The sequence below is a fragment of the Primulina eburnea genome, chromosome 4 (genome assembly GCF_022965805.1).
Source record: "Primulina eburnea isolate SZY01 chromosome 4, ASM2296580v1, whole genome shotgun sequence".
NCBI lineage: Eukaryota > Viridiplantae > Streptophyta > Magnoliopsida > Lamiales > Gesneriaceae > Primulina > Primulina eburnea.
The window spans coordinates 39,248,652-39,261,093 of record NC_133104.1 but is presented as its reverse complement, the minus strand read 5'-3'; the positions used below and the strand labels follow the sequence as shown (position 1 = coordinate 39,261,093).

Below are 12,442 nucleotides of genomic sequence, written 5' to 3'. Positions count from 1 at the left end.
TTCCGCGACTCGAATTTGCAAGTTTTTTTTTCATCATTTTATCCATTTTTTCTTTTGCTTTCACCGCCTGTCTCCCTCTGTTTCTGACACCAAACCTCTCTTTGGATTCAAGTCTTTCTCTTCTTCGTGGGTTCCTTTTTTAAATCCACTCCCATTTTTCAGTGGTTTTGCTTTCACGGGTTGTTGCTGATTCTTTTATCCAAGATTTCTGTTCAGTTTGCTCGCTTTGGTTTCTTAAATCCTTTTCATTTCACCAAGAAAGAAAGAGGGAATCTTGCTTATCCTCTTCTGGTTTTTTAGATTTCTTTTTAACTTCTCCAATTCTTGACCCACTTCCTTTTTAACTCTTTAGAATCTTTTCTTTGTTTCTTTCCAAGACTTCTGTTAATCTGTTGTAGATGGGTGGTTCGTCAAGCTGTTGAGTGTTTCTGTGTGTGAAATCTTGGAAAAAGATGGAATGCTTTACTTCATGTCAAGTTCTTTTGCTGAGTTTAGGGCTCTTTCTTGCTGATTGTGTTGCTGCATTTCCGAAGAATGAAGGCGAGTTTTACCCCTTCACTTGTATTTTATTCCACAGATCTTGATTCTTGCTACTTCGAAAGCATAGTTTTTTTTTTTATTAAGTAATGTGATGGATAATTAATCAATTTTGTCGGAGCTATTATCTGACGTAATTGTGTAAACATCTTCGATTTTGTTGTTGAGAAACGTGGCAAGTGAATTTAAGAATGTGGCTATTGCAAATTGTTGAGTAGAGTTCATATTTGAAAACTTTCTTATCAGAAATTTGTGGGTTTGTTCAGTTGAAGCCTTAACTTCCTTTAAGAGAGCTATTATTGAGGACCCGCTGCTGATTCTGTCGAATTGGAATTCTCTAGATTCGGATCCTTGTGATTGGTCTTGCATTTCTTGTTCTATGGCTGGGGATAATGTAATAAAGATGTAAGATTTTCCATTGGTTCTATTTAATAGAAAATTGTGACCACCAATGCAAGAATTTATATACTTTAATTAATGAGATTGATGGCGAGAATGTGGGAGTGTGTAGCAGTATGATGTTATTGTCAAACTAAACTCTCATTTGTGGCATCACTCAAATTGCAGCAACATATCCGGGGCATCATTGAAGGGTTTTGTTGCTCCAGAGCTGTACCAGCTCTCAGCTTTGCAAGAGTTGTAAGCTCTTATTATGCGATCAAATTGGATTTTATTGATAATTGTTAAGCTGGGGTCATATTGAGTCATTGACTGGTTGTTTCTGTCTTTCATTTACAGAATTCTGCGTGGGAATTCATTGATCGGTACAATACCAAAGGAAATCGGCATTTTAAAAGAACTCAAGGTGTTGGATTTAAGTTCAAACCAGCTAACTGGAACAATTCCACCCGAGATTGGAAGCTTAACTGCCGTAGTGAAAATGTTCGTGGATTGAGTACTAGATATCGAAACTCATTCATGGAGTTTTATACTATTTTTTATTCATTTTCTTACTGTTAATTAACTGTTATATTCTGCTTTTACAGAAATCTTGGCTCCAATGGATTGACTGGAAAGATACCTTCTGAATTAGGTAACTTGAAATACCTTGAGGAACTTCGACTCGATAGGAATAAGCTTTTGGGATCTATCCCTGCTAGTAATGGGCCAGCATCTTCATCTAATACGCAGGCGACGTAAGTAGAAATTACTCTCACAGACTTCTTGAGCTTTTGAATACTCTGTCCTACTCAAATTGAATTTGATTTCCTTGTGCAAATTATCTTGTATTTTCTTTAAGTTTGTGTCAAGTTCTAAAATTCATTAGGCACTAGTCGGATGCCACATCCAACGCCTAGAGCTTAGGCTGCCTAGGCGGGGATTAGGCACCGCTAAACGGATTTCACGTTATCAATATACTTATAATGGTCGTTAGAATACATTTCAGCTCAAATTTTGTTAAAATCCAATTAACACGGTGTCCATTCCTCGTACTTGTTCTGCTCAAGGCTGGTAAGGATAATAGGCAATGCAAGAGATACCAAAATAAACAAAAAAATTATCTTTATGGTCTAGTTCGATTTTCTTATGTGTGCCGAAGAAAGCAGACAAATAAGATGAGAGTAGTGTGTTAGGACAAATGTAAGCCAACAAATCGTAATTTTAATTGGGATTTCAATACCAAAAAATTAAAAGAAGAAACCTATAAATATTTTTTATGTTATGTTCTGGTTTAATTGGGCTTTCAAAAATTACAAGTCCAAAAAAAATTCCCAAAAAAATCTAACTGCCTAGGCCAGCCTAGGCGGCCAGGCTGGCCGCCTAGCCCATTTTCGGTGCGGTCGGGTGACGCCTAGCGCCTACGAGGTGCTAAGGCGGACGTCTAGCCCAAGTTTTAGAACACTGGACTTTGTGTTAATTGGAAAAAGGGGAATACATGACAGCATTTATGTTTCTTAGATGTTTGTCCCTGATGGATGATTGTCCCTCGATTATTTTTTCCTGGCAATATTTTTATCATGGAATTCGCTGTCTTGACCTGCGATCTTATATTCTTATTGTGATACCTCCTAGAAGTAGTGACTTATTTATTGCCAAAAGTCAGCTTATCCTAATGAAGTCTACATAAGGTTCTCGGTTTTTAGGATTGTAGAATCCCCTCATCTATCTGTGAAGAATTTGTGGACTCGTATCTGTGTTGGACTGTTATCTGATTGCTTCGCTATGTACACTTTCGATGAATACCTAGCATATTCAATCTAAGAACATATTTCTTAGTGTTGCCTCTTTGAAATAATTCCAGGTATGCTCTAAACGGCAACCCTATGGGTTTGTGTAGTTCGTCCCAGCTAAAAGTGGCCGACTTTTCTTATAACTTTTTGATCGGAAGCATACCCAAATGCTTGGCATATCTTTCGAGGTACTTTGTGTTTTTTACATTGCCCCCACTTAATCAGTTTCTTATTGCTCTTGCCCTTCTTGTGAGTTACTTTATGTTCTTACTTTCAATATAGATCAAGCTTTCGGGGGAATTGCCTTCAAGATAAGGATTCCAAACAGAGGCCTCCTGCACAATGTGGTAGGTGACCTTGGTAATTAATGTTACTGTAATCTATGTTAGCTTTGCCATTAAGGAAACATATAGATAGTGAAAGTTCAATGATCTTTTTGGTGAAGAACGAAAAATATAGATGAAATGACTGCATAGAGTCTCGTAATTCTGCATAGGCATTTCTTAATGTTGGTGTCATAAGTTTTTGTTGCATGTGATCCTCTTAAAATTCTTGAACAATGGTGGAGGTACATGTTTTAATATGTTTCCATTGTTCGCAGAAAATGTTTCCGGAAATATATTTTTGGGAGACATATAGGAAATGTGGTTTACGTTTGCTCATATTTCCCAAAATGCCATTTTCTAATAGATGCCATTTCATAACTTATCATGTTAATATGTTGGTTATTTATTTCTTTGATAATTATTGATAAGTGAATCTTTTAGAATTTGAAACATAATGTTTTGTCTTAAAATATCATATAATTATAGAATTTTCTGCGGCGCCCGGTTTAGGAATTCATAATTATTCCCTTACTCAGTGCCACATTTTCTACAGTCTTTCTTTATTGAACTGCTATTTTTATTTTTTCCATTATTATTATTAAAAAGACATTGTAGATAGAAATTTAAATATTTTCTATAATCATTTAAAGATTATCTACAAATATTTACATTTTTATTTCATATATGTACAATTATTTTACAACGGAAGTTTAACATTTATTTATAAACAGATCATCACAACTTTCAAATACTCTTATTTCTGCTTCAGTTATTTTCCTCCTGTTCCAATTCTGGGGTTCCTGTGTCTGGAAATTACAATAGACGAAAAGAAACATAGGGTTAAGTCTTTGAGGACTTAGTGAGTTTAAATTAGTATATAGCTTTTAAATATATTAAAATAGCGCTTCGTTATAATTATGTATGAAGTAATAGGCATAACAATTAGATGTTATGAATGCTATGCAATGAAATAATAGATAAATGAAAATTCCATAAATTAACATTGGTGGCTCTAATTGAGCACTTTTTACGAGCCAGGTGAACCATTCTCCGGACCAAAATATTCGGTACGCGCTGTTCAGATGAACCATATACCCGGGACTTTTGACCCGTTGTTCATTGGACTCATTTTCCGGGCCAAAGCCACGTTGTCCAGTGGACTCAATTTCCGGACCGAAATCTGTTGTCCATGACTCCATTCATTAATGGTATATCAATCCATTCATAAATATGCAAGAAAATATATCAGTAGTTGAAATGAACTATAGATGATATTTGAACATTAAATAAATGCTATTGAAATTTTCAGCCCAAATGCCAAAGGCTTTAATAGAAGAATGAATAGTAATTTCTTCACCTGATAACTTACAGTTTAGGTTTGATTAATAATCCGAGATGCTGGAGCAAGTCCTAAAAATGTATTATGAATGATATTTATATGTTAGAGTTTTTAAGTAACTAGCTGATCATTTCCAGATTATTTTTTGCTCAAAATTTAACCCGGTTGATTTTACTTAAGTTTGCAAAATTCATATTAATTAGAATATATCTCCAAACATTACGAAAGTTGGCCAAAAAGTCGGAAATATCACCAGGAATGTTCGGCCACCGGAAAATCGCCGATCCGACGGTACGTGAGGTACACGCTCCGACGTTTCCGACGTGTGGCTGGCCTTCCGGCGGCCACGCGCGGCCGGATTTTTTCCAGATTATGTAACTTTTGAATATCTTTAATTCTTCTGTTGAAAGTTTTGTCAAATTCTAACCCATCAATACCAGATTTAAATATCGTCGTATGGCTAACTAAGGTACTCTGGCATTCCGAAAATGTTAGTTCCGCCAATATTTTGGGACGACGGACGGTATGTACCTTATCTATACAACAAGAGGTACAACTTTTATGTTCAAGTCAACCTCTCGTTTGGTGTGTAGCTATAAGAAAAATGAGCGGAAATAAGAAAAATGAGCGGAAAGTACTTAGCTTGAATACGGGATACCGTTGTCGTTTTGCGGAATATATTTGTTTGATTTTCTGGTTTTTGAGCGATCCTTTTACGTCACCTTCAGTGCTATATTGCTTTACTATATGAGGTGAATAGTTGGTGATTTATTGGGATTTTTCGGAAAGGGTATAACTTTTTTTCTTCTATTTTCTTCTCTTTTTCCCTTCCCTTTTCTTCCTTCGTTCTTTCTTTGGTTGGTCTTTTCGGTTGGTTTTTGTGAGAGAGGAAAGGTTCAGCTATATTTATAGCCGAGAACTTCAAGTTTATCCCTCTTAATTCTATTATTATTTTTATTTATTTATTTATTTATTAAATGAAAAAAAATGTTATGTTTATCTAAACTTAATATTATTATATTCGTGTATCTAATTATTGAACCTAATTATCTTATATTGAACTTAATAATTATTGTACTTAATTATTTAACATATATATTGAGCTCAATTATAATATTTTATTATATTTTGGGTATTGGATTTTGGAATGGGAACCTCATAGTGTTTGATGAATTTTTAGGTGTATTGTGATGTATTTTAATGTATTTCTAGATATTTTGGACAAATAAAATTTGTACCGAAAAATAATGTGATAAAATTTTAAAAGTGAAAATAGTAAAATTTATACTAATAAAATACATTTATGCACCTTTGTTTTTAGGGTGTCACATTTTCTTTTATGAGTGATGAGTTAAATTAATAATAATTACATAGAGGAGCGTGAAAGTGGGGTAAATTTATATTTGTGGTAAATATTTGAAAATGATATGGATATGTTTCCAGGAAAATCAATTAAAAATGCCACGAGTTTGTGTCAATATATGTTCAGTGTTGGGGCTAGTCTTGATGAAACTTTCATTGCAGGCCGTCTAACTTCGAAATCACGTCCAAGACTTAACACAACACACATGCCTACTGAAGACAGAACAAAACATATAGCTAATGCATCAAAACCTGTATGGCTCTTGGCTCTTGAAATAGTCACCGGAGTAATGGTAGGTTTTCTCTTTGTCATGGCTCTTTTAGCTGCCATTCAGAAATGGAAGAGCAAACCTTCTATCATTATGCCCTGGAAGAAATCTTCAAGTACAAAGGAGTACATGACAATTTACATAGGTGAATGAGGTGTCTGTGTATATTTTGTTATCTTGTTGTCATTTTTCACTGGTGCCAAAGCTGAATGAAATGTTTGCTAACAGATTCTGAAGCTCTGAAAGATGTACCAAAATATAGCAGACAAGAACTGGAGTTAGCCTGTGAAGATTTCAGCAACATCATCGGATCTTCTCCGGATAGTGTGGTTTACAAAGGCACTTTGAAAGGTGGATCTGAAATTGCTGTGATATCCCTTTGTATCAAAGAAGAGAATTGGGCAGGCTATCTCGAGCTTTATTTCCAGAACGAGGTATTAGATCATTCTTTGGTAAATAGCAACTTATGGATTTTTTCTCGACTTTTTCATGTGGATAATAAGATTTTGGAGTTGTGTTAATCATTGTTCAGGTGGCAGATTTGGCAAGGTTAAATAATGAGAATGTTGGAAAACTTCTTGGATATTGTCGAGAAAGCAGTCCATTTACGAGGATGCTGGTGTTTGAATATGCGTCGAACGGGACTCTTTACGAGCACCTTCACTGTAAGTTAATTTCTGATGTATTTTTTCCTCCGTTTTTTATGGAACTTCTTATATTTTTTAAACATCCCTGACGAGAAATGACACTATTTCTGTAACTCGCAGATGGAGAAGGATGCCAGTTCTCTTGGACTAGACGTATGAAAATCATTATCGGCATCGCGCGGGGGCTTAAGTATCTGCACACGGAACTTAATCCACCATTTTCTTTATCTGAATTAAACTCGGGTTCTATCTATCTGACCGATGAATTTTCTCCCAAGGTGACTATAGATCAGTGTTCAGTCATATGAATATCAAAAAGGCCTGTTCTTCTACTTCCAAATCCCATTATCCGTTTCTTATTAGATTACTCTTATATTTTCTTGCAGCTAGTTGATTTTGAGTGCTGGAAGACGATTCTATCCAGATCTGAGAAGAGCTCGGGCTCGATAAGTAACGAAGGTGATGTTTGTATCCTTCCAAGTTCTTTGGAAAGACGCTGTCTTGATACCCAGGGAAACATATACGCGTTTGGGATTCTTTTAATCGAACTCGTCAGTGGTAGACCTCCATACTGCAAAGATAAAGGGTGCTTAGTTGATTGGGTAAGGATTTATCAACTTTTTAAACTTTTCCTTTCTTATTATCTTAATTCTTGAAAGGGAAATTGTTTTATTTAAAATTGAACTCATGCAGGCTAAAGAATTCTTGGAATCGCCTGATGTTATGTCTTACGTGGTCGACCCCGAGCTGAAACATTTCAGTTCGGATGACTTGAAGGTGATTTGTGAAGTGGCAAATCTATGCATCCGTCCCAATTCCAGCACCAGGACATCGATGCAAGATCTATGCTCGATGCTGGAAACCGGGATCGATACATCTATATCTGCAGAGCTCAAGGTGTCTTCTTTGGCTTGGGCTGAGCTCACTCTATCTTGATGTCGATTCAAACTCTACAACATAAATCATAATCATATATGTAGAGTAGCAATATGTTTTTCGTTTCCCATTTTTTTATATTCTTTGATCTCTCACGATCTTGTTGAGGCGTCGAAGTTCTCGTAAATCTTGCGTGTTGTAAGAATCGTGGGTTAGGCAAATCTCTCGATTCTTTGTACGATCTTTGCCTTTTCAAGGTTGTGGTAGGTAGTACAGGTTGAGCGGGTTAATTCAAGGGGGTAATTTTGTCGCTTCTGCGAATTATCTAGAGTTTGCAACAAAAACCAGAAACCAAGCAGCCAAAATCAAATCGACCTCACTCGAGAATACTTGGACAGATTTTAATATTCGGACCGATTCCCTGAGTTGGGTGTTCTACAGTTTGAACGAAAGTACCTTTTTATCTTTTACATTGAACTACAATTTTATGAGTTGGCATTTCGAACTTTGCATGGAAATGGTGTCAAAGGGCGGATAAAGTAAAACGAGTTGAAGATCCAACCAGAACAATAAAACTTTCATTTCCAAATATAATTCAATCTCGATGTTCTCCTTCACTTTTGTACCATTTAACTCCATGATAGTAACATCCTAAAACCGAATTGTTCCAAGTCCTTGTGCGACAGGTAAGTCCTCGGCAAGGGAAAACAAAAATATACAGATCATCCTGTATCATAACTCAGAAGCAAAAACGAAAATTTCCGGGTTTCATCACATCAGACCTCGTCTAATAGAGGGCCATCACGAAATTAATGCACCACCATTTGTATGAATCTTGAAGCAAAATGAATTGTTTAACATTTAGGACGTGAAAAATGATTGTCATTAGGATTCCTCTTTCCACTGAAGACGGCCAAAGCTTTCCTCACTGGAGGTTGGAGAGGAGCTTTCTTATCTGTGTGATGGCGGAAGATATCATCCGGCACAACGAAGTCGTCATCCTACAAAACAAACAATTCAAAACATGGGTAGAATATTAATACAGGGTAATTTACAGGATGAAGAAATAACATTAAAAGGCATTGATTATAAATTATGTAGATAAATCGACCTGCTTATTTTTCTTCTTTATTTTCGGGTGCAGAAACTTCTGAGGTAGCTGATCCTCACGTAAAACGGGGTTCTTTGTAACCGCATCTCGACCACCTTGGGGTAAAGGTAACGAGAACTGCAAAAAGGACCATTTACCAGAGCTAAGCAACCTTTTTTCGATAAAACATTCATTGACTGACATACACAATTGGTTGTACGTCAACTTTCAAAAGAGCGGCAAACACGTTGGCAAACAATGGTACACGTAAAAGGAAGGTGAATCATTTGGAGATTGACCTCAGCAAGAACTTCTCTAGTCAAAACCAAGCTAATTTGAAGTAAAATATCACGAGAAAGAAAGCATATCACAGGAGAAAAATTACAAATTAGATCCCAGGTATTGATAGTGACAAAGGAAAGTAGAATAATAACCCAAAAGCTTCCATTGTTACTTTCAAAGTTAGCAACAGATGAACTATACTTGCCTTTGTTCCACGCAAGGATATGCGAGGTCGACGACTAGCCAACACGATACCATTTTCATTAACTGTCACAGCTACTTTACGTAGTGTGCCGCCATTGCCACATTTTGGACAGAAAATTCTGCCAATGTCGGTGGTCACCTTAAAACAAGCATGGCATTTCAGAACCCACCTGCAGAAAAAATATTAAACCAGTGAAATCACTAAAAAAATAAAACTGCAAAGTTACATCGTTATTACCCAAACATCACTTGAAATAAAGGAGACGAATAACAACAGATAAGAGCTAGACCAATGTGAATAAAAATAGTTCACCACAAACATAATAAAACAAGAAACAGCCAAGATCATTATCAGGGTTGCTTGTGGAGATGCGCCTAAGAATTGCACATGTACCTGTGAAGCTCGCGAATTTGTATCCCACCAGGTGCAAGAAGTCGTAGACCCATCTGTAGAAGCACATTTTGCATCGCAAAGTCACTAGTTATACAAGCTACACTGGATTCTGACAATGACCTAAGAGTCCAGCTCTGTTCACTGCTTATATCATCCATATGCGACGTATCAGCCATTTCACTAATCTGACTTCTTATCTCCAAGTTCTGCAGGTCTTCATCGATGATAGAAACATCTTCCTGTGCAGCATCTGTCAGCTTGATACTATCGGATCCAAAACCCTCACTAGAATTGCTTAGTTCGTTGCAGTTCTGAAAAGATACCAAGGATTCCTCTTCCAGTTTCATCATATTAAAATCTGTAGAGATGTCTACATCTCCATTGTTCTGGTTGCGGGCCTTAACATCTTCAGAGTTACCATCTGTCCCTTGCTCGTAACTTTCTTCCATCAGCAGCTCTGGACATTCAGAATCATCAAGGTTTTCATTTTCCACGTTACTGGATGTGTCAAGTGAATCACTCATTTCCCGTCTGGCTTTCCTCCTGATATATCTTCTGTGAGTGCTCCGGCTCACAGCGGGTCGCCAATCACCAGAATTATCATCAAATTGTCCCTGTGATGCATCAATACCATCAGCCACCATCTTTTTCCCCTCAATTTTTACTTCAGTCTTCTTTGGAAAGTATCTCCTAGGTTTCCTAACACCATCATCACCAACCTCCTGACTCTCAAAGTGTGAGACACTGCCATCTTGACTTGGAACATTTTCTATACTAAGTTGATCGGCTGAGTTTAGCCCAAGGTTCAAATCTTTAACGGGTAAAATTTTTGAACTGAAATTTGACACACTGTCAAACTGATGCTCCAGGGCTTCCCACTCCTCGAGATTAGGGACATTCGAACCCCATCCAGGTAAGTCTTTCTCAGGAAGCCTTTTGACATTGACTGTTTGAATAGGAGCAGGGCTGTCTTTGAGATGCTGAGTCCCATGTATCTGTGCCTCTAATGTATAGGTCAAAGCAATGAGCTTAAGATCCACATCCGAAAGTGTTTGTAAGTCACCAGTAGCTCTGGCAAAGTTGATAACTGCAAATCGCGGGGCATTCAACTCATTTAAGATCAAACTTGAGCTAATAAAATTATTGCGAGTAAATGTAACATTACTAGTTCCACGATGATGATGTAAAAGTGGGAGTAAGATCGGAAAAATGAATTTATAGCACAACAAAGACACAAACTTTTCTTTAATGAATTAAAATACCAAGTAAGATAACACACAAGAATTAAACCAGAAAAAAAGCGTTAAAATACCTTTCTTAAGGGCTTCAGGGGATGGTTCCAGAGTATCCACAGGGAAGGGCAAGAAGTTTAGAAAGCGGCGGGAGGAGGGGTCGCGGATTTCATCAATTACGTCAGCGACTGAAACGAGGCGATCGGCCGCGTGAGAAAGGCGCTCTTCGCCCTGTATTATGGCATTGGCATCGACCACCGCCATTGCTATGCCCTTCGACGACTTACAGCTGCCAACCAAAACGCCGCTCTGTTGGTTATTCGCATCGGCGCATTGGAAGCCGAGTCTGGAACTATGCTGTAGTTTTTCTGGTTGCTGCTTTAGGATGTTGCTCCAACACAGTGGAGCAGTGGGCTGCGGTCTTACCTCCATGGCAGCGGTGCTTGTATGGAGAAGCAAGAGTGGGAAAATAAAACCCTACAAGTGGAAACGGAATATGGGTATTGAAAAACGATCCTCGAAACAAACCAATAGTTAAAAACGACAGCGTTTAGGTTGGGAGCACATACAAATTTACATTACCAAAAAAAGTAAATCATACTTTTTTTTTTTTTTTTTTATCATAATCGCGCTAAAGAAAAAACTGCATAAAGCATCTTATATATGAAAATCAAATAAACATATGTATTACAACAAAGAGTAGGTCTATGATACGGTTTTAATTATATTTATTCGTGAGATATGTCAATATTATTTATATATATAATAAAAGTAATATCCTTGACATGAAAAATAAGATAACTAAAATAAAATATTCATCACAAAAAAATGATTCGTTAAACCGTAGTTTTTGAGTCCAATGAAATAGATTGTACTGATCACATGTGGGAGTCAGATTTTATGATCATGATTACTTTTTATGCTAAGAGTTTTATTTTTTATGGTGAATATTGATATGGTTGACCCATCTCACAGATAAATATTCGTGAGACCGTCTCGCAAATGACCTACTCACTACCGAATTTGTGCTACTAGGATTTATATTATTTAATTGATTAATTCATTCATCTTATAAATTTCGGTCAAAATATGGATGTGGTATCAAATAGCACTGTTCAATTACCGCGTGACAATCAATCAAACTTAATTATAAATAAATTTTGCAAAAAATAACTCATGTAATATCGTCGTATGAGTAAATTTTGTGAAGTTGATTTCCAGTTCGATCCGATATATGAAAAATATTATTTCATTTTTACTGCAAAAGTATAATTTTTGTTAGTTATTTTATTGATAAATATTGTGAAATATATGTTGATTTAAGTGAAAAATATTAATTTTTATATCAAAATTATTATTTTTAATCCGATCAATTCATCTTAAAAGGCATAGATACATGAGATGAGTACATATGAGACCTACATTAAATTCTATATAATGTAATAATCCCGAACAGTTTATTTCATCCTATCTATTTGGGCATTGCTCTCATGATAGGATGGATGGCCAAGATTTGCTCATGCATATATAGGACCCACTTTTTTTTTTGAAATTGTATGTGTGACGAGATCTTACCCGTTGAAATGAAGTGAGCACAGTGTTCACATAGGTAAGATCTCATCTACCATCCCAAACTGCCCACATTCATCAATTCAATAATAAAAAAGCGATGCAGAAGCTCGAAAATTTAATATTAAAATTCATTTATTAGCT

At 36.4% G+C, this 12,442-nt stretch overlaps 2 protein-coding genes across 3 annotated transcripts; one reads left to right on the top strand and one right to left on the bottom strand.

Moving 5' to 3' along the window:
• On the top strand, positions 1 to 7,842 carry LOC140831219 (probable LRR receptor-like serine/threonine-protein kinase At1g63430). Of its 2 annotated transcripts, none has more exons than XM_073195070.1 (13): positions 1 to 540; positions 804 to 942; positions 1,105 to 1,176; positions 1,276 to 1,419; positions 1,524 to 1,673; positions 2,816 to 2,896; positions 2,991 to 3,055; positions 5,898 to 6,149; positions 6,233 to 6,438; positions 6,537 to 6,669; positions 6,772 to 6,929; positions 7,038 to 7,253; positions 7,345 to 7,842. In XM_073195070.1, exons 1-13 carry the CDS (start codon positions 453 to 455, stop codon positions 7,585 to 7,587), a joined length of 1,947 nt encoding a protein of 648 aa, XP_073051171.1. In that variant the 5' UTR covers positions 1 to 452; the 3' UTR covers positions 7,588 to 7,842. The 2 variants fall into 2 exon arrangements, with proteins under 2 accessions (XP_073051171.1, XP_073051168.1); XM_073195067.1 differs by having other exon boundaries at positions 3 to 540; positions 2,780 to 2,896.
• Positions 7,843 to 8,076: 234 nt separating this feature from the next.
• Positions 8,077 to 11,241, bottom strand: LOC140831220 (RNA-binding NOB1-like protein). The gene is made up of 5 exons (XM_073195071.1): positions 10,810 to 11,241; positions 9,498 to 10,584; positions 9,105 to 9,273; positions 8,639 to 8,755; positions 8,077 to 8,528 (listed from the first exon to the last, which is right to left on the bottom strand). Exons 1-5 carry the CDS (start codon positions 11,159 to 11,161, stop codon positions 8,382 to 8,384), a joined length of 1,872 nt encoding a protein of 623 aa, XP_073051172.1. The 5' UTR covers positions 11,162 to 11,241; the 3' UTR covers positions 8,077 to 8,381.
• Between the last annotated feature and the right edge of the window lie 1,201 nt (positions 11,242 to 12,442).

What these genes read in the sequence shown, in the direction of transcription:
- LOC140831219 (XM_073195067.1), top strand. Translation starts at nt 453, where the DNA reads ATGGAATGCTTTACTTCATGTCAAGTTCTTTTGCTGAGTTTAGGGCTC. An exon ending in TTAACTGCCGTAGTGAAAAT is followed by an intron (nt 1,420 to 1,523) that starts GTTCGTGGATTG and finishes CTGCTTTTACAG; the next exon opens with AAATCTTGGCTCCAATGGAT. An exon ending in GAGGCCTCCTGCACAATGTG is followed by an intron (nt 3,056 to 5,897) that starts GTAGGTGACCTT and finishes CTTTCATTGCAG; the next exon opens with GCCGTCTAACTTCGAAATCA.
- LOC140831220 (XM_073195071.1), bottom strand. Translation starts at nt 11,161, where the DNA reads ATGGAGGTAAGACCGCAGCCCACTGCTCCACTGTGTTGGAGCAACATC. An exon ending in CCCTGAAGCCCTTAAGAAAG is followed by an intron (nt 10,585 to 10,809) that starts GTATTTTAACGC and finishes CGCGATTTGCAG; the next exon opens with TTATCAACTTTGCCAGAGCT. An exon ending in CAAATTCGCGAGCTTCACAG is followed by an intron (nt 9,274 to 9,497) that starts GTACATGTGCAA and finishes TTTTTTCTGCAG; the next exon opens with GTGGGTTCTGAAATGCCATG.